Source organism: Oncorhynchus tshawytscha, linkage group LG03 (genome assembly GCF_018296145.1).
Source record: "Oncorhynchus tshawytscha isolate Ot180627B linkage group LG03, Otsh_v2.0, whole genome shotgun sequence".
Lineage (NCBI taxonomy): Eukaryota > Metazoa > Chordata > Actinopteri > Salmoniformes > Salmonidae > Oncorhynchus > Oncorhynchus tshawytscha.
The window spans coordinates 3,732,497-3,760,214 of NC_056431.1; the positions used below are offsets into that span (position 1 = coordinate 3,732,497).

General features: G+C 42.4%; 1 protein-coding gene across 1 annotated transcript; it reads left to right on the forward strand.

The window, feature by feature from the left end:
• On the forward strand, window positions 1-27,583 carry fam189b (family with sequence similarity 189 member B). The gene is made up of 14 exons (XM_042307677.1): window positions 1-355; window positions 1,004-1,060; window positions 1,353-1,460; window positions 1,679-1,795; window positions 4,122-4,229; window positions 4,336-4,496; window positions 21,814-21,913; window positions 22,084-22,156; window positions 23,164-23,452; window positions 23,548-23,882; window positions 24,428-24,496; window positions 24,589-24,770; window positions 24,910-25,056; window positions 25,135-27,583. Exons 1-14 carry the CDS (start codon window positions 125-127, stop codon window positions 25,384-25,386), a joined length of 2,229 nt encoding a protein of 742 aa, XP_042163611.1. The 5' UTR covers window positions 1-124; the 3' UTR covers window positions 25,387-27,583.
• The last annotated feature ends 135 nt before the right edge of the window (window positions 27,584-27,718 follow it).

The following is a 27,718-nucleotide window of genomic DNA, read 5'->3' on the forward strand; positions in this document are numbered from 1 at the left end:
ACTCTCCACACATACACAGACTCACCACTCTCCACACATACACAGACTCACCACTCTCCACACATACACAGGCTCACCACTCTCCACACATACACAGGCTCACCACTCTCCACACACGCCAGCCATGCCATCCCCGTCAGACTCCAGCAGTGTAGTGTCAGCCTCTGGGTCTAGGGGCTGGTCAGATAGCTGCCGGGGCATGTCTGGCCGTCAGGGTGGGGCCAAACTGCTGCTGTACCTGGGGCTGTGCCACCTGGGCCTGGGGGCCATGGTCCTGGCCTTCTCCTTCACCAGCATGGCCTTCACATCCTCAGCCCGCGTCCGACAGTCCTGCCCCTTCTGGGCTGGCTTCTTTGTGAGTATCCTGTGGGAGCATCTCTAAATGGGCTGAATCACTACCTTTCCTTCATCTGCACTGATAAGGAGGGACTATCCTGGAGACCTAAATATCATGTTTAGCAGGATAATCATAAGTCCATTATGCAATGGAGGAACATGATTGTAATGCAAAAAAATATATTTATATTTTACAGATGGGGGAACTTCATTTGATCACTATTTCATGCGAAGCCTGAAATGCAAACTTGTAGTGTATTTGAGTTTTTCCACTTTGACATTTCTGGCTTGATTTGCCCTAACTGAAAATGTATCAACCCCTACAAAAATATACGCAAATTATAATTCACAAAATAATTCACATTTCCTTTTGCAGCAGGATTATTATCCAAACTGCACCAAACTGTCTCAAATGAAGATCCTACATCTGAATGTGAAACTCACCCCTGAAAAGACAGAAGGCTGTTTTATAGGTGAAAGTAATATGGAGAATGTCTCTGTCAGATGGAGATGGAGATGGAGTGCAGATGGAGGAAAGGATTCATGGAGAAGAAACCTCTTCTGAATATTGAAATGATTCCATATTTCCTGGCTGTGGTTGATTGTGTTCTAGATATTATAATTGATGAATGTATTTTCCTTACTGTAATTTGTGTGTTGTTCTTAGGTTGTGGCATCAGGGTTAGTTGGCCTTATCTCATGGAGAAGACCACTCACTCTGGTGGTGAGTAGTACACAAGTGTCTATTTATATGTCTATGGTGTGTGTGTGTTTGTGCGTGTGTGTGTGTGTGTGTTTGTGCGTGTGTGTGTGTGTTTGTGCGTGTGTATGTTTGTGCGTGTATATGTAACTGACCAACCTGCTACCTGATTGGAACACAGGTCATCTGCACACCGAGCCCACCGAGCTACAGCCTATAGGCAGCGAGAACAAGTATTTAGGTCACAGGCAAGGTTACTCATCCCATGTGTAGTTCTCTGACCCCCTGCGTGTCCTCCCCATGTCTCCCTCTCCAGGTGTCCCTCTTCATGCTGCTGTCTGCTGTGTGTGTCATCCTTAGTCTGGCTGGATCCATGCTCTCCTGTCAGAACGCACAGATGGTCAAGTCACTCCTCACCTGCCAGGTATGTAGGGAAAGGGTAAATGGGTTGCACCACTGAATGCATTCAACCAAAATGTGTCTTCCGCATATAACCCAACCCATCTGAATCAGAGAGGTGCACACAGCCTTGTGGAGAGTAGGTGTGTGTGTTAATTCTCTGTGTGTGTTTTGCAGGTGGAGAGTAGGTGTGTGTGTGGGGGGGGGATGTGTGTGTGTTAATTATCTGTGTGTGTTTTGCAGGTGGAGAGTGGGTTGTGTGTGTGTTGCGCCCCAACACACTCCTGCTCTATAAACGAGGAGGAGACCCTGGTACTCTACCTAAACGCAGACTGCCACTCTGTCAGACATCAGCTAAAGGTGTGTGTGTGTTTAATGACAGCTCAGTGTGTGTCTGTGTTTAAGGACAGCTCAATGTGGGTGTGTTTAATGACAGCTCAGTGTGTGTGTGTTTAATGACAGCTGAGTGTGTGTGTTTAATGACAGCTCAGTGTGTGTGTGTGTTTAATGACAGCTCAATGTGGGTGTGTTTAATGACAGCTCAGTGTGTGTGTGTTTAATGACAGCTCAATGTGGGTGTGTTTAATGACAGCTCAGTGTGTGTGTGTTTAATGACACTCTGTGTGTGTGTTTAATGACAGCTCAGTGTGTGTGTGTTTATTGACAGCTCAGTGTGTATGTGTGTTTAATGACAGCTCAGTGTGTGTGTGTTTAATGACAGCTGAGTGTGTGTGTTTAATGACAGCTGAGTGTGTGTGTTTAATGACAGCTGAGTGTGTGTGTTTAATGACAGCTGAGTGTGTGTGTTTAATGACAGCTCCGTGTGTGTGTTTAATGACAGCTGAGTGTGTATGTGTGTGTGTGTTTAATGACAGCTCCGTGTGTGTGTTTAATGACAGCTCCGTGTGTGTGTTTAATGACAGCTCAGTGTGTGTGTTTAATGACAGCTGAGTGTGTGTGTTTAATGACAGCTGAGTGTGTGTGTTTAATGACAGCTCAGTGTGTGTGTGTTTAATGACAGCTGAGTGTGTGTGTTTAATGACAGCTCCGTGTGTGTGTTTAATGACAGCTCAGTGTGTGTGTGTTTAATGACAGCTCCGTGTGTGTGTTTAATGACAGCTGAGTGTGTGTGTTTAATGACAGTGTCACGTTCTGACCTTTATTTCCTTTGTTTTGTATTTAGTTAGTATGGTCAGGGCGTGAGTTGGGTGGGCAGTCTATGTTTGTTTTTCTCTGATTTTGGGATTTCTATGTTTCGGCCTAGTATGGTTCTCAATCAGAGGCAGGTGTCATTAGTTGTCTCTGATTGAGAATCATACTTAGGTAGCCTGGGTTTCACTGTTTGTTTGTGGGTGATTGTCTATGTTAGTTGCTTGTGTCAGCACAGTTCTCATTATAGCTTCACGGTCGTTATTCGTTTATTGTTTTGTGTAGTTTGTATTCAGTGTTCAGTGCTTTCTTTAATTTAAAAAATCATCATGAGCACATACCACGCTGCATTTTGGTCTGCTCCTTACGACGATCGTGACAGACAGCTCAGTGTGTGTGTTTTAATGACAGCTCAGTGTGTGTGTGTGTGTGTGTGTGTGTTTAATGACAGCTCAGTGTGTGTGTGTTTAATGACAGCTCAGTGTGTTTAATGACAGCTCTATGTGTTTAATGACAGCTCCATGTGTTTAATGACAGCTCGGTGTGTGTGTGTTTAATGACAGCTCAGTGTGTGTGTGTTTAATGACAGCTCTATGTGTTTAATGACAGCTCGGTGTGTGTGTGTTTAATGACAGCTCAGTGTGTGTGTGTTTAATGACAGCTCTATGTGTTTAATGACAGCTCAGTGAGTGTGTGTTTAATGACAGCTCAGTGAGTGTGTGTTTAATGACAGCTCAGTGTGTGTGTGTTTAATGACAGCTCAGTGTGTTTAATGACAGCTCTATGTGTTTAATGACAGCTCCATGTGTTTAATGACAGCTCAATGTGTTTAATGACAGCTCGGTGTGTGTGTGTTTAATGACAGCTCTATGTGTTTAATGACAGCTCAGTGAGTGTGTGTTTAATGACAGGTCAGTGAGTGTGTGTTTAATACACAGCTCAGTGTGTGTGTGTTTAATGACAGCTCAGTGTGTGTGTGTTTAATGACAGCTCAGTGTGTGTGTGTTTAATGACAGCTCAGTGTGTGTGTGTTTAATGACAGCTCAGTGTGTGTGTGTTTAATGACAGCTCAGTGTGTGTTTAATGACAGCTCAGTGTGTGTTTAATGGCAGCTCAGTGTGTGTTTAATGGCAGCTCAGTGTGTGTTTAATGGCAGCTCAGTGTGTGTTTTAATGGCAGCTCAGTGTGTGTTTAATGGCAGCTCAGTGTGTGTTTAATGGCAGCTCAGTGTGTGTTTAATGGCAGCTCAGTGTGTGTTTAATGGCAGCTCAGTGTGTGTTTAATGGCAGTGTGTGGCGTCTATATTCTCTGAGAGTATGTGGGCTACATTTTCTGATGTCAACAATTTATGCAGATGATGTAAGCAGAGCATAATATAATAGCCAAGGGAATTGATGCACGCTGCAGTATGTATAAATTATTACAAACAGTAACCTAACTGCCCTGGCCTCCTGACTGTGTTACGTGCTGATCTCTTCTCTGTTCCAGGACCTGTTGTTCAGTGCTTGTGATCTGAGTGTCCTCTTCTCTGTTCCAGGACCTGTTGTTCAGTGCTTGTGGTCTGAGTATTCTCTCTACCATCATCTGTACTCTCTCTACTGTCACCTGTAGTATACACATCTTCTCCCTGGACCTAGTGCACCTGGTGAGTCTACACACACACACACACACACACACAAACACGGACAATATTTTCTTTATCCATCCCTTATGATTTCTCCCCTCCTCTATCTCTGTTTGTTTCTCTCTAGCTTGCCCCGCACCGCTCTCGCTCCGTCAACCCAGAATGCACCACTCCTCAGGACGCCTTCCTGACCAACATCATGGACTTTGAGGAGTTTGTCCCGCCCATCCCTCCGCCCCCCTACTACCCCCCTGAATACACCTGCAGCTCTGAGACAGACGCACAGAGGTAATAACACACACACAGGTAGCCTGCAGGTTAGAGCGTTGGGGTTGCTGGTTCGAATACCGGACCTGACAAAGTGATAGATATGTTGCTGTGCCCTTGAGCATTGCACCTAACCCCAATTGCTCCAGGGGCGCTGGACAATGGTGACCTTGGCTGTGACCCCACTCCCTGCGGGTGTCTCAGGGGGAGTTGGGATATGCAGGAAACACATTTGTTACAGTTTTTCTTAAATTGCTAACAAGCATTGGTCAATACTGAAGCCACTTTTTCAAAACTCTTCACAGTCTGCATTACTGTCAAGAGAATTATGTTCTCAGTGTTCATAAACCCAATTGAATTAATGACTCAGCCTGAAACCCAGAATTTATAGGAAACTGGTTGGAATGAATCAGACGGAGGCCCAGTTACAATAGTCAGATAATTTATTTACGAGAGAGCTCTGCCTATCATTTCCTGTACATTGGTCTATATACCTCACATTTCGTCATAAATGTCCCTCCTTCTCTCAGAAACAATGACAATATGGTTCACAAGTCTTCTCCTACTCACACATTGTCTGCCACCTGTTAAACAATCTACTACAAGCCCAAAGTCTCTCCCCTCCCTGGGTGGGGACAGAATGTCCTGTAAGGAACATAGTATTCCAGCCTGTCTGACGATAGCTCCATTTTGTTTCTCACTTACACCCTGCTTACACTCTAAAAAGGAACAGAAAGTCCTTGTTCTAATTCTTGACTAAAACTACACACATTAGATTTAGTTTTATGATTCTAATAAGTTTCATACAATCATACAGTGACAGGGTAGTATTCTGTTGGTTATAGTTCTATGTTAAATGTATACCTCATTTAGTAATTATTCATAACAATTACCAACATGCATCTTGGCCAAACACTTAATCTCACCTCCAAAACTCAGTCAAACCACCAAAACACTTCATACATGTCTCAAAATAAGCTCGTTCGACCAGAACACTGGCAACAATTCTCAGTCAGAAAGCATACAGTACGTTGTCACTCATAACACACTGACCTAAATAACACTAACAGGGAGCATTACATAAATGAGGAACTTTTCTTTGAAGTTGAATGATTTTTCATTATAGAAATAGAATAACACCTTTTCACTTTATTGACTGTACTAAAGTTTATGTAACAAGAATGAACCAGAAATTTTGCAATTTGCTTCAATAACCTTAATTGTTTTCTTTATCTTTGCATATAATAATTTACTTGTGAAAATAAAAAGTTTAAACAAAAAACAAATTCCAGAAATTCCAGGGTTGCAATAATAATTACAAAAAACATCACCATGTCTAGTATAACACTCATACTGTACAGTACTGTGAGGGTTCTAGTTCTCATCAACATGTCTAGTATAACACTCATACTGTACAGTACTGTGAGGATTCTAGTTCTCATCAACATGTCTAGTATAACACTCATACTGTACAGTACTGTGAGGATTCTAGTTCTCATCAACATGTCTAGTATAACACTCATACTGTACAGTACTGTGAGGATTCTAGTTCTCATCAACATGTCTAGTATAACACTCATACTGTACAGTATTGTGAGGATTCTAGTTCTCATCAATGTCATGTCTACTGTGTATAACATGTCTAGTATAACATACTGTACAGTACTGTGAGGATTCTAGTTCTCATCAACATGTCTAGTATAACACTCATACTGTACAGTACTGTGAGGATTCTAGTTCTCATCAACATGTCTAGTATAACACTCATACTGTACAGTACTGTGAGGATTCTAGTTCTCATCAACATGTCTAGTATAACACTCATACTGTACAGTACTGTGAGGATTCTAGTTCTCATCAACATGTCTAGTATAACACTCATACTGTACAGTACTGTGAGGGTTCTAGTTCTCATCACCATGTCTAGTATAACACTCATACTGTACAGTACTGTGAGGGTTCTAGTTCTCATCACCATGTATAGTATAACACTCATACTGTACAGTACTGTGAGGGTTCTAGTTCTCATCACCATGTCTAGTATAACACTCATACTGTACAGTACTGTGAGGGTTCTAGTTCTCATCACCATGTCTAGTATAACACTCATACTGTACAGTACTGTGAGGGTTCTAGTTCTCATCACCATGTCTAGTATAACACTCATACTGTACAGTACTGTGAGGATTCTAGTTCTCATCAACATGTCTAGTATAACACTCATACTGTACAGTACTGTGAGGGTTCTAGTTCTCATCACCATGTCTAGTATAACACTCATACTGTACAGTACTGTGAGGGTTCTAGTTCTCATCAACATGTCTAGTATAACACTCATACTGTACAGTACTGTGAGGATTCTAGTTCTCATCAACATGTCTAGTATAACACTCATACTGTACAGTACTGTGAGGGTTCTAGTTCTCATCAACATGTCTAGTATAACACTCATACTGTACAGTACTGTGAGGGTTCTAGTTCTCATCGACATGTCTAGTATAACACTCATACTGTACAGTACTGTGAGGGTTCTAGTTCTCATCAACATGTCTAGTATAACACTCATACTGTACAGTACTGTGAGGGTTCTAGTTCTCATCAACATGTCTAGTATAACACTCATACTGTACAGTACTGTGAGGGTTCTAGTTCTCATCAACATGTCTAGTATAACACTCATACTGTACAGTACTGTGAGGGTTCTAGTTCTCATCAACATGTCTAGTATAACACTCATACTGTACTGTGAGGATTCTAGTTCTCATCAACATGTCTAGTATAACACTCATACTGTACTGTGAGGGTTCTAGTTCTCATCAACATGTCTAGTATAACACTCATACTGTACTGTGAGGGTTCTAGTTCTCATCAACATGTCTAGTATAACACTCATACTGTACAGTACTGTGAGGGTTCTAGTTCTCATCACCATGTCTAGTATAACACTCATACTGTACAGTACTGTGAGGATTCTAGTTCTCATCATGTCACACATGTCTAGTATAACACTCATACTGTACAGTACTGTGAGGGTTCTAGTTCTCATCACCATGTCTAGTATAACACTCATACTGTACAGTACTGTGAGGGTTCTAGTTCTCATCACCATGTCTAGTATAACACTCATACTGTACAGTACTGTGAGGATTCTAGTTCTCATCAACATGTCTAGTATAACACTCATACTGTACAGTACTGTGAGGGTTCTAGTTCTCATCACCATGTCTAGTATAACACTCATACTGTACAGTACTGTGAGGGTTCTAGTTCTCATCAACATGTCTAGTATAACACTCATACTGTACAGTACTGTGAGGATTCTAGTTCTCATCAACATGTCTAGTATAACACTCATACTGTACAGTACTGTGAGGGTTCTAGTTCTCATCAACATGTCTAGTATAACACTCATACTGTACAGTACTGTGAGGGTTCTAGTTCTCATCAACATGTCTAGTATAACACTCATACTGTACAGTACTGTGAGGGTTCTAGTTCTCATCAACATGTCTAGTATAACACTCATACTGTACAGTACTGTGAGGATTCTAGTTCTCATCAACATGTCTAGTATAACACTCATACTGTACAGTACTGTGAGGATTCTAGTTCTCATCAACATGTCTAGTATAACACTCATACTGTACAGTACTGTGAGGGTTCTAGTTCTCATCAACATGTCTAGTATAACACTCATACTGTACAGTACTGTGAGGGTTCTAGTTCTCATCAACATGTCTAGTATAACACTCATACTGTACAGTACTGTGAGGATTCTAGTTCTCATCAACATGTCTAGTATAACACTCATACTGTACAGTACTGTGAGGGCTCTAGTTCTCATCAACATGTCTAGTATAACACTCATACTGTACAGTACTGTGAGGATTCTAGTTCTCATCAACATGTCTAGTATAACACTCATACTGTACAGTACTGTGAGGGTTCTAGTTCTCATCACCATGTCTAGTATAACACTCATACTGTACAGTACTGTGAGGGTTCTAGTTCTCATCAACATGTCTAGTATAACACTCATACTGTACAGTACTGTGAGGGTTCTAGTTCTCATCAACATGTCTAGTATAACACTCATACTGTACTGTGAGGATTCTAGTTCTCATCAACATGTCTAGTATAACACTCATACTGTACTGTGAGGGTTCTAGTTCTCATCAACATGTCTAGTATAACACTCATACTGTACTGTGAGGGTTCTAGTTCTCATCAACATGTCTAGTATAACACTCATACTGTACAGTACTGTGAGGATTCTAGTTCTCATCAACATGTCTAGTATAACACTCATACTGTACAGTACTGTGAGGGTTCTAGTTCTCATCAACATGTCTAGTATAATCACTCATACTGTACAGTACTGTGAGGGTTCTAGTTCTCATCAACATGTCTAGTATAACACTCATACTGTACAGTACTGTGAGGGTTCTAGTTCTCATCACCATGTCTAGTATAACACTCATACTGTACAGTACTGTGAGGGTTCTAGTTCTCATCACCATGTCTAGTATAACACTCATACTGTACAGTACTGTGAGGGTTCTAGTTCTCATCACCATGTCTAGTATAACACTCATACTGTACAGTACTGTGAGGGTTCTAGTTCTCATCACCATGTCTAGTATAACACTCATACTGTACTGTGAGGGTTCTAGTTCTCATCACCATGTCTAGTATAACACTCATACTGTACAGTACTGTGAGGGTTCTAGTTCTCATCACCATGTCTAGTATAACACTCATACTGTACAGTACTGTGAGGGTTCTAGTTCTCATCACCATGTCTAGTATAACACTCAAACTGTACAGTACTGTGAGGGTTCTAGTTCTCATCAACATGTCTAGTATAACACTCATACTGTACAGTACTGTGAGGGTTCTAGTTCTCATCACCATGTCTAGTATAACACTCAAACTGTACAGTACTGTGAGGGTTCTAGTTCTCATCAACATGTCTAGTATAACACTCAAACTGTACAGTACTGTGAGGGTTCTAGTTCTCATCAACATGTCTAGTATAACACTCATACTGTACAGTACTGTGAGGGTTCTAGTTCTCATCACCATGTATAGTATAACACTCATACTGTACAGTACTGTGAGGGTTCTAGTTCTCATCAACATGTTTAGTATAACTGTTGCAGGAATTAAATTCCTCTGTTTTAACACCCAATTAAAATGAAACACTCTGTCAATTCATAAGGATTTGTATGACCCTTATTTTATAAAAATGGACAGAGCCCAGTCTTAAAGTCAAACAGCAACTTTTATTTACGAGAGTACTGCTTACACATTTTACCACAGGTTATAAACTGAAAATGACGTCAGCGTTTTCTAAATGTTCTGTCTCTTCTTGACACTGGTAGAAAGGCTCTATAGTTCTCAAGCCTTCCCTCCTCGCCTAGAGCCAAGGTCAGCCAGTGTAGATAAACATTCTAGTCAGTCTGGCGATATAGTTCATTCATTTCTACCAAGGAACAGACAGTCATTGTTCTAATTGTTGATTATATTTACACACATTATATTCAGTACTAGGATTAAAAAGAAAATTCATACATATACAGTAACATAATAGTATTCTGATTAGTACATATACAGTAACATAATAGTATTCTGATTAGTCAGTCCTGATTGAAATGTATACATAATTAGTCATTATTGATAAAAATTCCCTTAACATATCCACCCTTTGATTAAATATTATACATCCAATCACACATGTAGTTATATTGTAATATTAAAAAGCCTATTTTTATTAGAAATATTTATTGTCATCAAAACATCACCTAAACATAACCCACTACGTGCATTCGCCATGACTGTTTCTTAGGCCTACATCAGAATCATAATTCTTCTTATCAGGATTTTCATTACAATCTTCATTAAAAAAAAGTCTAATATTGAAACAAGATACAACCTAACCTCCCTAAACATCAAAAATGGTCTCATCAAATATAAATTCCCCGCAAATGAAGGATCCAGATTCGTTCACTTGTTCTGTAGACATGCATTCAGCACTCCACGGGTCAGAACCTGGAATCGGCTGGTACCTCATCATCTATTGTCATCGATTTCTCCAGAGTCCTGGAAATAAGGCCTCGTACACAGGGAATTAGACAACAGCCCCATAAAACTAAAACAGTCACACAGGTGAATGTAGCCCATAATACAGTGATCATAATATTTTTCCATTTTCCAAACGTACTATCAAACCAATTAGTCAGATAAGTATCCACCCCAGAGTTTTCTGCCAAACCGTGAGCCAGGGTGGTCAAACCAGCTGAGGCTTCGGTCACTGATTCGTCCGGAGCTGTGTTATTTGGGATATAAGCACAAACATGGTCCCGAAAATCCCGCATACTCCTCCCTTTTCAGCCAATAACATATCTAATGCAATTCTATTCTGCCAAGCCATCAGGCCGGTTGCTTCAGTCTGTTCTGCAAAACCATCTCTGGTACAATTGGTAAAACGCTGTTGATTATAATAAATATAATTAATCCAGTCCACGTTCTTATTGAGAGTAGACCACCCAGAAATGCTTAACACTAATCCTGCTAGGATCTGATTTCTTGTTTTGAACTCATCTGGCACCCCCCGTGGTACCCCAATGTTATCAATGTATACTCTGTCATCAAAAGACCCAGATGGAGTACCTCTTTTCTCCCGTTTGGCTAACTTCATGTCTTGGTATTGAATGAGTGTGAAAGGCATTCCCAAATGTACAAGGGAGCATAATCCTGTCCAATCTGCCGGTAAAACCTCGCCCTGACATCATTTCCCAAGAGTACTGTACCGGACCAAACGGTAATAATCTCCTCCGGTCACTGTAAAGGGAGGAACCTATGGATATAAATAGTGCAAATCAATGCAACTGTCATTATCTGGCATTCCTGCTTTCGTGAACAGCTTTACCATACTGGCCTAACCTCCTCTACCCGGAACCGTACTAGGGTGTCGACCAAAAACGGGTCATATCCATCATACCACAACCCTAGATCCTCCTTCATTACTGTTTAAAGGGTAAGGCGTATCTTTATGCAATACATCCCTCTCTCTGGATTACAGTCAAAAACTCTCACCTTCACTATACTCCACCTCCCTCCATACTGGGTGAGTAGATTCATATAGCCCTCTCTCTCCATATGAGCTATGACCTGTGTCCATGATCAATATGGGGACCTGCACCGATATATACCATAATGGCTCAGAGTCCTAGACTGCCATGTAGTTAGGGACCCCATTTGGTCTACATAAAACTCCATTGAGAGATCCTTCCCAACCTCTACTCTATCTTCCTGTCTACCCAGATCTAGGGATCTCTTATGCTTATTTTGGAACAAAATCCTCATCGTCTAAACCATGGGTCAAATTACCACTCTCCGCATACTCAGGTAGGACGTGCTGTATCAGGAATATGGCACCCACGATAAGACAGCTCAGACAAACAGCGCCCATGTGAATCCCCACCCTCTCCCCGAGAACACATCACTAGCAAGAGCCAGACACACCTTCATTTCTATGAACAAAAACAGGGGTGAAAAGACAGGAAGGATTTTCTTCATTTGAGAGATGGCCCCCGGAATTCTGTTAATTCCAGTTCTCCTCTCGAACACTGTTTATTGTTCGACAGTGTCAATGTGTCTTACCCTCCCGCCGTGCGATATGAATCCGGGTAGCTCTTTCAGCTGGCTGTCACCAGGAGTCCTTGGTATGGTCCCCCCAACAAGCCTCTGGGACTGGATTGAGTGACTTCACCTGTAGTTCACCTGTAATGCATAAAATCCTGGACATACAGGCTTGGTTAACAAACAGTTTCTCATGTTTTATCTTTAACTTCTATGCCTATTTGTTAGCTAAACATTTTTATTTTTTATTGTTTTATTATTAGTTTATTATCCAATAGGCCACTAAGTTACCCATCCCCCTTTTGATACCTGGCTCTGCCCAGGTAACAACCTTATATACCCTAAATAAGGACTTAAGTAGGATTAGTAAATTATCCTTATATTCTGACATTATCATGTATGTCCAATTCTCCCTTGGGCATCCATTCATATCAATCCTGTATCAATTCTCTGTCAAGTGTCTTATCTAGTTTAAGAAGTATCTGTGCTATTTATATATGTTCTTAAATATATTTATCGATTTAAACAGTAACCCCTTTCTCTCCTATCTCTCAAATGCCACTAAGCGTCTTACTGTTTGCCACTTATAGACATGTTTTTTCTAAAATCAATGATTTTAGAAAAAGTCCATCTCTAAAGTCCATACATTTCCTAAATCAATCTATCGTAATCCTTACAATAATCCTAAATCATCACAGATGTCCTATATTCCTGTTAAATTTAATACTATTTAAAAAAAACTCCTAATAGTCAAACAGAGCCAAAACAAATGCTAACCATATCAAAATCCTTCCTACACTTACAAGCTCTTTCCTTCAGGGATCCTCAGTATTCTATCTGACAATAACATGAATTTAATATATGTTGCATAGGGTGTGGAATACCTTATCTACAGTAATTTATCACCCCTAAGAACTGAAACTTATTTTTCTATGTAATTTCCTGCCCTATTGGCTTAATACGGTGTCCTGTCCAAACCTCAAAGGACCATGTTTTATCTCCCCCTATTTATTCTCAATGATAAATAGGATTATTTTCTGTTGTAATACCAAATCAATAATAGCCAATTCAAAAACTTCACAGCTAATATTGTAAAACAGAATCCTGAAACACTTTCTCTTCAGTGGTTCAAACAATAATTCTAACCCCAAACTAAAACTCCATTATAATTCATTTACCTTAAAACTAGTAACCCAAATTACCACAAATTCATTATACAAATGGCTCTCCCCTGAGGCTGATCACACCCCAAAAGATAGCCATGATAAGGTCAATAGGTCATACCACCCTTTTATAGTCATGTTCCATACTACATTAGACATATTAAAGAACCCTTTATCCTTAAAATAAAATAGAATTCACTTGTGTAATTAAAACTCATAAAGATCCATATGTGAGTGTGCCTCTTTAAAATACCTTTGCACTAAAACAAATAGTCCTAACAAATGTTTTTATATGTATATATTTGCAAACCTTCATGAATAAACAACTTAATAAACTTCCAGGTCTTTTTCAATTTGGTCGTTTATTCCCTCAATCTCACCCACTCTCCCCCAGATTTTAATCCCAGGAAACATCTAAAAGTGAGACACCTAAACATCAATTTTCCCAGAAGAACACAAAACGCCTAACTAGCATTCACTATGCTACTTCGATTCAGAAACTCAAAAGTGAACTATAAACTAAACCTAATGATAATTATCCTTTACCTCAAATCCTTAATCATAAGTTTTAAACAACGTCCACGTATATGTTTACTTAAATGAACATGCTACCCTAAGATACAATTAACCCGATAACATTATTATCCAATGTTTTACTTTTTCCCTCTGCCACAAATGTTGTACATTTCTCAGTGTAAGAAATCCGTAATTTAATCCCAGATATTTAATAAAAATGTAAACGCATTCTCCCATGGCTCCTTCAATTTACATATTCTAGATAACTTCCATCCGTCCCGGAATAAGGAATCCTACTTAAACACACCAGAATACAATGTTTAATTAAGTTAAATCAAACCCTAAAATAGACCATAACCAGTAACCAAATAAACAAAACATTTTTATCAGCAAACAATTTTCTCCGTTACCCCCAGTCACAACATCATTTCCGTGGCGACAAAAGTGCCTTGCGAGTGATGTCATCAACAAGCGCTCAACCTAGAGCCAATCCGTAACGACTTTCAATGAATTGTAAATAATTGTTGGCTGTCTGCAGCAACAGTAGTACGTACGGGTTCGATAAACCAAACCTAATTTATCACATCTGTTGAAATCTTGAATTATAATTTACAACATCAACCAACATCTCTAAATTCGCTAATTTTATAAAAACATTTCGATGGGCACATATCTATCGTAATTGTCTCCTCGTTATTATTTAGAATTCATTTGATTTAAGTTACTGTCTCGTCTTTGATTTAGCATTTTAATTACAACTCTATTCCCAATACATTATTCAAACAGATCATTTAGTGAACTGACATCGTCTTGCATCAAAATTCGCTTCGTCCTTATTTTAAGTTGAATGAATTAGTCTTTCAATTTGAACCAAACAAACAATTTAAAACGTCCAGTTTATATCTTATACCAATACTAGTGACTATAACTTTCTCTGCAAACCAATTAGTTTAATTACAACCAAAAACTCATATTTTTATTTTTTACTTTTTAGTTAACATCTCGGCTGGGAACCGAACCCTGGACTGGAGTTTGTAAGACTGCTACGCTCACCACTATACCACCAACACTATGGAACTGACTGAGATTCTCCGCAAATAGACCCATTTTACAGTTGTCTGTATTTGTAACTCCGGCATCTGGACAACAGAAAATAACCCTAATTTAACAACCCAAAGTTTTCCCTCAGTTAGGATTCTCATTAATCTCGCTCTCTTTGTATCTGACCCTTCTTTTTTTTAACCTGATTGTCGCCTCTGACCTTCCCCTCAGTTAAATTACAATATTGCTGGTGACGTTTGCAGGGAGTGTTAAACTCCCGGGCGAAATGTCCAATTCCGTTACAATTAAAACATTTGATATTTTTCTTTTGACTCACCTTATCCACTTTTCTCGACTTTATTCCTTTTTCTACCTCTATTATACCTCCCTCTGCTTCAGCAGGATTCACATATATGGGTGGTGATATTGCAGGTAGCTCCTGCAGCCGTATTCTCACAACCACTATTTCATCGACTGGATTACCTCTGTATTCTTGGTATATTCGAGAAGGATATAGTTTGTTACCCTCACCTCCAGCCAATTGGTTAACTTTTTCATCTGCGGGAGCGGAGGGCAGCGCATCTTGGCTCTTTTTAGTCCTTGTACAGGACGGTCATCCTATCACACAATATGTACTATATCTCTCCTTAATAACCTTCCGGCTTGCAAAACCAGGATTTGTTAAGCTCTAGTTTATTTATGGTAGTGCACCTTACCACAGGTCAATTTCAGACCTGTTTACTTCCTATCCTATCTTTCCTTCCTAAAACACAAAGTAGAAACCCATTGTATTTGTTCAGAATATTCAAGCACCTATCATTGATTAAATCCAAACTCCTTTGGAACATTCAATCAAAAATATCCCAAATAATCCCTCCCAAATTCGAGAATAAAGGCTACTGACCTTGCCGCCGACTGGGAAAAGCACTGTTCATTGGATCTAGTCACCGTCCCTGTCGGTCTGGGGTGTACATCGGCCTAGTCTTTTCCCTCAATTCAGAGGCCAGGTCTTAAATAACAGGACCCAACCCGCTCGTGCACGATTTTTTCCGGCGTACGACCTCCAGATGGCAGGGACGGATATTTAGATCCCGGTTCGAAGGACCAATTGTTGCAGGAATTAAATTCCTCTATGTTTTAACACCCAATTAAAATGAAACACTCTGTCAATTCATAAGGATTTGTATGACCCTTATTTTATAAAAATGGACAGAGTTAATTTTTCATTCATTATAGAATTAGAATAACACCTTTTCACTTTATTGACTGTACTAATGTTTATATAACAAGAATGAACCAGAAATTTTGCAATTTGCTTCAATAACCTTAATTTTTTTCTATATCTTTGCATATATTAATTTACTTAACAAATTCCAGAAATTCCAGGGTTGCAATAATAATTAAAAAAAACATCACCATGTCTAGTATAACACTCATACTGTACAGTACTGTGAGGGTTCTAGTTCTCATCACCATGTCTAGTATAACACTCATACTGTACAGTACTGTGAGGATTCTAGTTCTCATCAACATGTCTAGTATAACACTCATACTGTACAGTACTGTGAGGATTCTAGTTCTCATCAACATGTCTAGTATAACACTCATACTGTACAGTATTGTGAGGATTCTAGTTCTCATCAACATGTAGAGTATAATCACTCATACTGTACAGTATTGTGAGGATTCTAGTTCTCATCAACATGTCTAGTATAACACTCATACTGCACAGTACTGTGAGGGTTCTAGTTCTCATCAACATGTCTAGTATAACACTCATACTGTACAGTATTGTGAGGATTCTAGTTCTCATCAACATGTCTAGTATAACACTCATACTGTACAGTACTGTGAGGGTTGTTGTTCTCATCAACATGTGTTGTATAATCACTCGGCAGGGTAGCCTAGTGGTTAGAGCATTGGACTAGTAACCGAAAGGTTGCAAGTTCGAATCTCCGAGCTGACAAGGTACAAATCTGTTGTTCTGCCCCTGAACAGGCAGTTAACCCAAGGTTCCTAGGCCATCATTGAAAATAAGAAATTGTTCTTAACTGACTTGCCTAGTAAAATAAAGGTAAAATAAAAAAATAAAAACTCACACTGTACAGTACTGTGAGGGTTCTAGTTCTCATCGACATGTCTAGTAGTATCACTCGTACTGTGAGGGCTCTAGTTCTCATCAACATGTCTAGTATAACACTCATACTGTACAGTACTGTGAGTCTTCTAGTTCTCATCAACATGTATAGTATAACACTCATACTGTACAGTACTGTGAGGGTTCTAGTTCTCATCAACATGTCTAGTATAACACTCATACTGTACAGTACTGTGAGGGTTGTAGTTCTCATCAACATGTCTACTATAATCACTCATACTGTACAGTACTGTGAGTCTTCTAGTTCTCATCAACATGTATAGTATAATACTCATACTGTACAGTACTGTGAGGATTCTAGTTCTCATCAACATGTCTAGTATAATCACTCATACTGTACAGTACTGTGAGTCTTCTAGTTCTCATCAACATGTATAGTATAACACTCATACTGTACAGTACTGTGAGGGTTCTAGTTCTCATCAACATGTCTACTATAATCACTCATACTGTACAGTACTGTGAGGGTTCTAGTTCTCATCAACATGTCTACTATAATCACTCATACTGTACAGTACTGTGAGGGTTCTAGTTCTCATCAACATGTCTACTATAATCACTCATACTGTACAGTACTGTGAGGGTTCTAGTTCTCATCAACATGTCTACTATAATCACTCATACTGTACAGTACTGTGAGTCTTCTAGTTCTCATCAACATGTCTACTATAATCACTCATACTGTACAGTACTGTGAGGGTTCTAGTTCTCATCAACATGTCTAGTATAACACTCATACTGTACAGTACTGTGAGGGTTCTAGTTCTCATCACCATGTCTAGTATAACACTCATACTGTACAGTACTGTGAGGGTTCTAGTTCTCATCAACATGTCTAGTATAACACTCATACTGTACAGTACTGTGAGGGCTCTAGTTCTCATCACCATGTCTAGTATAACACTCATACTGTACAGTACTGTGAGGGTTCTAGTTCTCATCACCATGTCTAGTATAACACTCATACTGTACAGTACTGTGAGGGTTCTAGTTCTCATCACCATGTCTAGTATAACACTCATACTGTACAGTACTGTGAGGGTTCTAGTTCTCATCAACATGTCTACTATAATCACTCATACTGTACAGTACTGTGAGGGTTCTAGTTCTCATCAACATGTCTACTATAATCACTCATACTGTACAGTACTGTGAGGGTTCTAGTTCTCATCAACATGTCTACTATAATCACTCATACTGTACAGTACTGTGAGTCTTCTAGTTCTCATCAACATGTCTAGTATAACACTCATACTGTACAGTACTGTGAGGGCTCTAGTTCTCATCACCATGTCTAGTATAACACTCATACTGTACAGTACTGTGAGGGTTCTAGTTCTCATCACCATGTCTAGTATAACACTCATACTGTACAGTACTGTGAGTCTTCTAGTTCTCATCAACATGTCTACTATAATCACTCATACTGTACAGTACTGTGAGGGTTCTAGTTCTCATCAACATGTCTAGTATAACACTCATACTGTACAGTACTGTGAGGGTTCTAGTTCTCATCACCATGTCTAGTATAACACTCATACTGTACAGTACTGTGAGGGTTCTAGTTCTCATCAACATGTCTAGTATAACACTCATACTGTACAGTACTGTGAGGGCTCTAGTTCTCATCACCATGTCTAGTATAACACTCATACTGTACAGTACTGTGAGGGTTCTAGTTCTCATCACCATGTCTAGTATAACACTCATACTGTACAGTACTGTGAGTCTTCTAGTTCTCATCAACATGTCTACTATAATCACTCATACTGTACAGTACTGTGAGGGTTCTAGTTCTCATCAACATGTCTAGTATAACACTCATACTGTACAGTACTGTGAGGGTTCTAGTTCTCATCACCATGTCTAGTATAACACTCATACTGTACAGTACTGTGAGGGTTCTAGTTCTCATCAACATGTCTAGTATAACACTCATACTGTACAGTACTGTGAGGGTTCTAGTTCTCATCACCATGTCTAGTATAACACTCATACTGTACAGTACTGTGAGGGTTCTAGTTCTCATCACCATGTCTAGTATAACACTCATACTGTACAGTACTGTGAGGGTTCTAGTTCTCATCAACATGTCTAGTATAACACTCATACTGTACAGTACTGTGAGGGTTCTAGTTCTCATCAACATGTCTAGTATAACACTCATACTGTACAGTACTGTGAGGGCTCTAGTTCTCATCACCATGTCTAGTATAACACTCATACTGTACAGTACTGTGAGTCTTCTAGTTCTCATCAACATGTATAGTATAACACTCATACTGTACAGTACTGTGAGTCTTCTAGTTCTCATCAACATGTCTACTATAATCACTCATACTGTACAGTACTGTGAGGGTTCTAGTTCTCATCACCATGTCTAGTATAACACTCATACTGTACAGTACTGTGAGGGTTGTAGTTCTCATCAACATGTCTACTATAATCACTCATACTGTACAGTACTGTGAGGGTTCTAGTTCTCATCAACATGTATAGTATAATACTCATATTGTACAGTACTGTGTGGGTTCTAGTTCGCCCTCTCTCCTGTATTTGGCCACAAGTTCTCATCAAAATGTATAGTATAATACTCATACTGTAAGGTACCGTGAGGGTTCTAGTTCTCCATCTCTCCTGTATTTGGCCACAAGTTCTCATCAACATCACATCTTATGTCGTCTCTGGCGATGCATCTTGGAAAGTATCTTCTGGAATGTCTAATCCATCCCTGCCCTGAGAACCCTGAGAAGTGTAAACTTCTGGCAGTCTTCAGGAGAAGTGTCTCCACACCCTGTCAGTCTTCAGGAAAAGTGTCTCCACACCCTGTCAGTCTTCAGGAAAAGTGTCTCCACACCCTGTCAGTCTTCAGGAGATGTGTCTCCACACCCTGTCAGTCTGTCAGTCTTCAGAAGAAGTGTCTCCACACCCCGAATACTTCTGGCTCTTCCTCGGACACTGTGTTAACTAACCTCCAGACGAGCTTCAATGCCATACAACTCTCCTTCCGTGGCCTCCAACTACTCTTCAATGCAAGTAAAACTTGCACCGCCACTCTTCTTCCCCCACCAACCTGTCTTCCTCTCCCTGCCACTCTTCTTTCCCCACCAACCTGTCTTCCTCTCCCTGCCACTCTTCTCTCCGCTCCAACCTGTCTTCCTCTCCCCTGCCACTCTTCTCTCCGCACCAACCTGTCTTCCTCTCCCCGCCACTCTTCTTCCCCCACCAACCTGTCTGCCTCTCCCCCCACCACTCTTCTTCCCCCACCAACCTGTCTTCCTCTCCCCGCCACTCTTCTTCCCCCACCAACCTGTCTTCCTCTCCCCGCCACTCTTCTTCCCCCACCAACCTGTCTTCCTCTCCCCGCCACTCTTCTTCCCCCACCAACCTGTCTTCCTCTCCCCGCCACTCTTCTTCCCCCACCAACCTGTCTTCCTCTCCCCGCCACTCTTCTTCCCCCACCAACCTGTCTTCCTCTCCCCGCCACTCTTCTTCTTCCCCACCAACCTCCCCACCAACCTGTCTTCCTCTCCCCGCCACTCTTCTTCCCCCACCAACCTGTCTTCCTCTCCCCGCCACTCTTCTTCCCCCACCAACCTGTCTTCCTCTCCCTGCCACTCTTCTCTCCGCTCCAACCTGTCTTCCTCTCCCCGCCACTCTTCTTCCCCCACCAACCTGTCTTCCTCTCCCCGCCACTCTTCTTCCCCCACCAACCTGTCTTCCTCTCCCCCACCACTCTTCTTCCCCCACCAACCTGTCTTCCTCTCCCCGCCACTCTTCTCTCCCCACCAACCTGTCTTCCTCTCCCCGCCACTCTTCTTCCCCCACCAACCTGTCTTCCTCTCCCCGCCACTCTTCTTCCCCCCACCAACCTGTCTTCCTCTCCCCGCCACTCTTCTCTCCCCACCAACCTGTCTTCCTCTCCCCGCCACTCTTCTCTCCCCACCAACCTGTCTTCCTCTCCCCGCCACTCTTCTCTCCCCACCAACCTGTCTTCCTCTCCCCGCCACTCTTCTTCCCCCACCAACCTGTCTTCCTCTCCCCGCCACTCTTCTTCCCCCCACCAACCTGTCTTCCTCTCCCCGCCACTCTTCTTCCCCCACCAACCTGTCTTCCTCTCCCCGCCACTCTTCTTCCCCCACCAACCTGTCTTCCTCTCCCTGCCACTCTTCTTCCCCCACCAACCTGTCTTCCTCTCCCTGCCACTCTTCTTTCCCCACCAACCTGTCTTCCTTGATCCATGTTTCCAAACTAAATCATTCCGAAGCCGTCCTCTTTTGTCTGTTTGGTAGCGAGACCAAAAACAGGACACTTGGGTAGGCTTTCAGCTGAAATTGCAATCAGCTGTGTTTGGAATTATTAAATATTCTGCTGAGTTTTTCTGTTTCAATCTGGTTACTGCAGAAATGCACGGCATTTGCCATCATTCTGTTTTGAATGTGTTTAACAAATTTTGGAAACAGTGTGTTAGCATTTGAAAACATGTGCTGCAAGTATATAGTTTTACAGGTGGTGGAGTATGAATGAGAAAAGAGTTAATGGATGTTGGAGAATGTGGTCATTGATGCATTTTGTGTGAATCAATGAACAATTATTCACAGTTTGGTCCAGATACATTTCTGTGTCGCTGACTGTGTGAAGAGGTTTGACAGTGTGACTTCAGTTTTGACCGATGCATGTTAGCAATTGAAAAAAAAAAAAAACACTTTTGTGTAAAAGGACAAATATGTATTATTATTACACACACACTCTGGCATTTGTAAATAGACAATATAATCAGTCTTCATTGTTTGTCTGTGTATCTATATGTCCTCAGTATCACCTATAACGGGTCGATGGAGAGTCCAGTTCCTCTGTACCCCACTGACTGTCCCCCTCCTTACGAATTAGTGATGGGACAGAGAGCAGCTAGCCAGGTCAGTGGGGGAATCTGGACATGTTTGCTGGTGTGTGTGTGTGTGTGTGTGAAATAGAGAGAGAGAACGTGCTAAGCAGGAATACAGGACAATTGTCTCTCTGTGTGTTTGGTTGTGTGTGCATGCGGGTGTGTGTGTCTATTAAACACGTGCTGTGTGGTTGTCTTTAGGCCACGGTGTTTGACAGCCATGGGAATGAGCTGTCTGGAGAGAGGGCCACATCCACTGCCTTCAGCGGAGAGGGTCAGAGTCACACATGCTACATTCTGTTCACTTCAGCTCTGTTATTCATGTTTTTACCAGTCTGGTATTGAAAGGAGAGTTTCCATGAAGGGCCCATTGACTCTGGTTCTTTACCTACAGTTCAAGTCAGAAGTTGACATACACCTTAGCCAAATACATTTAAACCCATTTTTTCACAGTTCCTGACATTTAATCCCAGTAAAAAAAATGATCTGAGGTCTTGGCTGATTTTCCCATGATGTCAAGCAAAGAGGCACTGAATTTGAAGGTTGAAATACATCCACAGGGGGCCTCACAGGTGACGCAGTGGTCTAGGGCACTGCATCGCAGTGCTAGCTGTGCCACCAGAGACTCTGGGTTCGCGCCCAGGCTCTGTCGCAGCCGGCCGTGACCGGTAGGTCCGTGGGGCGACGCACAATTGGCCTAGCGTCGTCCGGGTTAGGGAGGGTTTGGCTGGTAAGGATATCCTTGTCTCATCACGCACCAGCGACTCCTGTGGCAGGCCGGGCGCAGTGCACGCTAACCAGGTCGCCAGGTGCACGGTGTTTCCTCCGACACATTGGTGCGGCTGGATTCAGGGTTGGATGCACGCTGTGTTAAGAAGCAGTGCGGCTTGGTTGGGTTGTGTTTCGGAGGATGCATGGCTTTCAATTGAGAAGCTTCTAAAGCCATGACATAATTTTCTGGAATTTTCCAAGCTGTTTAAAGGCACAGTCAACTTAATGTACTGTATGTAAACTTCTGACCCACTGGAATTGTGATACAGTGAAATAATCTGTCTGTAAACAATTGTTGGAAAAATGACTTGTGTCATGCACAAAGTAGATGTTCTAACCGACTTGCCAAAACTATAGTTTGATAACTATAAATTTGTGGAGAGGTTGAAAAACGAGTTTTAATGACTCCAACCTAAGTGGATGTAAACTTCCAACTTCAACAGGCAACACTGCCAATTCATACATTTAGCCTAATATAAACAAGTAAATGAACCATCTCCCTCCCTCCAGTCTCCATGGACAGTGGTTCTCTGTTGATGTCGGAGATCATTGACATCCCAGACGACTCCTCACCTTCAGAGGACTCCTGCCTCGTGGGGGTGAGGGCTAGGGGGGAGAGAGGGAGCACTGGGGGAGTGGAGGGGGGAGACGGGGGAGAAGGAGGGGAGTATGTGAGCTTCCGTGGCCCCCCTCCCCAACCCCCGGAGAGTCCCCTGGTGGGCCCCAGGGCCAGGCGATGCTACAGAGGAGAGAGGTCCAACTCCTGCTCCTCATCTAGCACTGCTACAGCTACATACAGGTAAATACAAGGACAATCACACACACAGTTCACAGCCACTTTCTTACAGCTCCTTCTCAAAAGAGAACAACCCTCCCCCTCCCCCCTCTTTGCAGGTCTCCAGTGTTGAGGCGACAGGCTATGTTGGCCAGTAGTTGTTCCCAGTTGGAGCTGCTAGGGGGCGCCACCTCTCACCAGTGCTCCTCTATCCTAGAGAAACGAGTCGGGCCTTGCACCCCTTTACGATGCGGTTCCACCTCAGCAGCTCCTCCCACTTCCTCATCCTCAGCTGTCAATCAGCAGGGTGGTCAGGGCAACGGGGTACCCCTCCCCCTACAGCCGTTGTACCTGCGTCGTCAGGGCGGAAGGAGCGAGAGGGGGGATTGTGACGGGCTTTTGCCCCTAGTGAGGTCACACAGCGAGCCTGGCCTCAGCTCTTCTGCTGATACACGTGGGTACACACACACACAACACATGTACAGACATCCAGTGTTAGTGATTTACAACTCATACTATGAACACACTATATAACACACTACTCTCTCCTCTTTTCCCTCCCTGCCACTCTCCTCTCTCTCCCCCCTCTCTCCTCTTTCCCTTCCTTTCTCCTCTCCCTCTCTTTCCTCTGACCCCTCACGCTCTCCTCTTTTCCCTCCCTCTCTCCTCTCTCCCTCCCTCCCTCTCTACCTCCCTCTCTCCTCTCTCCATCCCTTTCTCCTCTCTCCCCTCACTCTCTTTCATCTGACCTCCCTCCCTTTCCTTCCATCTCTCCTCTCTCCCTCCCTTTCTCCTCCCTCCCTTTCTCCCTTTCTCCTCTCTCCCTTCCTCTATCTCCCTCCTTCTCCTCCCATTCTCAACTCTCCCTCCCTCTCTTATCTCTCCCACCCTCTCTCTCTTCCAGCTCCTTCTCTTCTCTCCCAGCTCCTTCTCTCCTTTCTCCCCTCACTCTCTCCTCTCTCCCTCCCTCTCTGCTCTCTCCCTCCCTCTCTACTCTAGTATACTTCAGTGGTGGCTCAGTGGGCAGTAAAGGAGTGAGGGAGGGCTCTCAGACCTCTACAGACACAGGTGAGAATCTAAAGGTTAGCGGTTAGAGAAGGCAGTGTTGACCACCTTTGGGTTAGACACTACAGATTATAGTTTCTGTCTGTCTTCCCCAGGTCCATCCTCCGAGGCATGCCTGCTACCCCGCTCCTCTCTGGTGCCCCCCTCAGCCCTCCTCCCCAGGAAGGGCAGTGTGAAGGCAGCCACCATGGGGCGCACCTTGCCCCCCTCCAAAGGCCCTGCCAACTCTCCCTTGCACCTGCCCAAAGAATGCAACCGCTCTCTTGGGGACCTCAAGGTGTGTAATGGCTGAAAAAGACTAATAACAGCAGCCATAAACTCTGCAAAGATACTTATATCTAGAAATGGACATATTGTATGGAGAAAGATTATGCCAGATCCTCATTTCTCATCCTCTCTCCTTTTCTTCCTGTCAGGTGACGAGGGGGTTGGTGGCTCGCTTCCTGCAGCGCTCCAAACGGAACCTGGCGTCCGCCGCAGAGCATTCTGGGAACACGGGACAGGGTCAGAAAAGAAGAGGTGGGGTGGAGGGCAACGGGACAGGCCATCTCCCTTTAGAGCAGGTAACACACACTGACACATACAGTAAATACACACACACTCACATACAGACACTCACACTAGTGTCTGTCTGTCTCAAGGTGTTACGTAACTCCTGGGGGGCCAGCCAGGGAACCCACCCGCCATACCCTCATCACCGTGGTCACCACCACTCCCATAGCGACAGCCGCCACAACCGCCGTCATAGCAACCAACCCCCTGTGACGGAAGGGATCCACTTGCGCAGCTGCGGCGACTTAAGCTCCTCCTCCTCTGCGTCGATATGGCGATTACTGACGGCCAACCCCCCTCACGGGTCATCAGGGGCACTGTACACAGAGTCAGCCCTGTAAGAGGGGGAGGAGGGAGGAAAGATGGGGGGGGGGAGTAGAGGAGGCAGAAAGTGTACCCACACAGAGGAGAGTGGAGGCATGGTATGGTCTAATGAAGAAGAGATACGAAGGGAGGAGGAGAGGTGGAGGATGGTAGGATGAGTTAGACAGGGGAGAGGAAGGATGAAGGAACAGGCTACTGACATATCCTGATGGGCGGTGGAAGGAGTCAGCACTATGAGGAGGGAACGACTGGACAGCCTTGTTCCAATACTTTCAACATGCATCCTACCGCTTTCCCTTCCTCCTTCCCCTTGGAGCCCTCCTCTGCACCTGCGCCTGGCCTTCCTTTCCTGAACTGTGACCTCTCAACTAACCTTCAACCTCCACCTAGCCATACTGAAAACAACTCTATCTGTCCTCTCCAACTCTCTGGGATCTCTCTCTAACTTCAAGACTAGAGAGGATGGAGAGAAGGAGTAGGATAATGAAGTTTCCCCTAGACTCTGAGCTATGGTCAGTTTAGTGTTTCTCCTCCTAATGGTTAAGGTTAGGATCAGTGGAGCATAAGCTGATCCTAGATCTGTGTCTAAGGTAAACACTTTTCTGGAGCTGTGAATATCACTCTTACACGAACCGCATACACTCATTTAACTGCTCACTCTTTTTCAAAACTCAAATGTACGTTCATTTGTCCAGCTCTTCATCCGGAGCGAAACTCACTTTAAGTGTTCACGAAACTCACCTTTTTGTCTTCCACTCGTGAAATGGTTAACCTTCCTTTTCTCCTGATGACACTGTAAAATGTACAGAAAAATGTACACTCGTTTTGCCCACTGACAGTGAAAGTTTAATGGCCTGCTAGTGTCGCCATATGTTTACAAACTTACATCGTTATTTTATGTGTGGTTAATTTTCTTGAGGTAAAATCAACATGTAATCATCACCACCCCTTACCTAGTCCATCTCCAATCTGGCTTCAGAAGAAAGGTGCCTCAAACTCAAAACTCACACACCATCTACCCCAGACTCAAAACTCACACACCATCTACCCCAGACTCAAAACTCACACACCGTCTACCCCAGACTCAAAAATCACACACCATCTACCCCAGACTCAAAAATCACACACCATCTACCCCAGACTCAAAAATCACACACCATCTACCCCAAACTCAAAACGGACTATTACACCGGTCTAAGACATCATACTCCTAAACTCTGCATTTCCTGTCTCTGAGATGCCCTTGGACATAGCGATTTGATTTGTATGTTATGGTACAACCCCCCATAATGTACTCTGAATGAAACAGGAGCCTTGTTCAAATACTACAACTTCCCTCCCTGTGTATCAAATCCTACAAAATAACTAACCTCCCCTAAGAATGACTTTAGCTGCATGTTTTGGCAATGCTTCTTACCTTTCTCTCTCTCTCTTGCATCCAAAACCTAGTTGCTCTGAGCCTTTGGAAATGTGTTAATGTATAGTGAAGGGGATGGATCAATGTTGTGCTGTTGAACCCAGAGCCGTAGATATACTGGGTTCTAACTAACTATCATCCATGAACTCTGTGATGTGTCTGGCTCTGGCTGAACGGTTATGTCTGATCAATTACACCTCAGTATGATTCCCAAAGCACTAAAGAGATTCTTGCAATAAATGTACAGATACGTTTGTATAGATGTTGGGGATCAGATATTCAGGATGGTAGTTCCACCAAGACTTAGTGGGAACTATGAGAATCTGGATATTATAGTCTGATACTGGAGGTTGGACGACATAAAGCGTGCAGTATTCTTAGAGGACATACTGTCTGGATTGGAATAGAAAGCTGGCTAACCTCAACCCAGTCAGACAAGAGTTATACACTCAATGGCGATATTGTGAAGACTTAAGTTTTGAATATACACAATTATGTATGTAAGTGATTTAAACACAACACACAGAGACACACAACCACCCACACACAGACACACAACCACACACACACACACACACACACACAAACACACAGAAGCACTGAGCTGTGTTAAAAATGTTGCTATAATTTCTACCTCCTATTTTGCACAGTGTATAATTGTATGGCTTGAAGTGATAGAGCCGACCTGAATAAACATATTATTCTCTTCAAATATGATACATAAATGTTCTAATGCAAGAACTTTTAATGCAAGTCATGTATTTCAACATACTGAATAAATGATCCACAACATGAAAGTGTTCATGTGTGTAATGTGTTCAAAATGTGTAGCTAGGTTAAACATTTTATAGAAATGCGCTATTTATTCTATTCTTATGGAACCACAGATTTAATGTTGCATATTATATATTGTGTCATGTATTAGACTATTA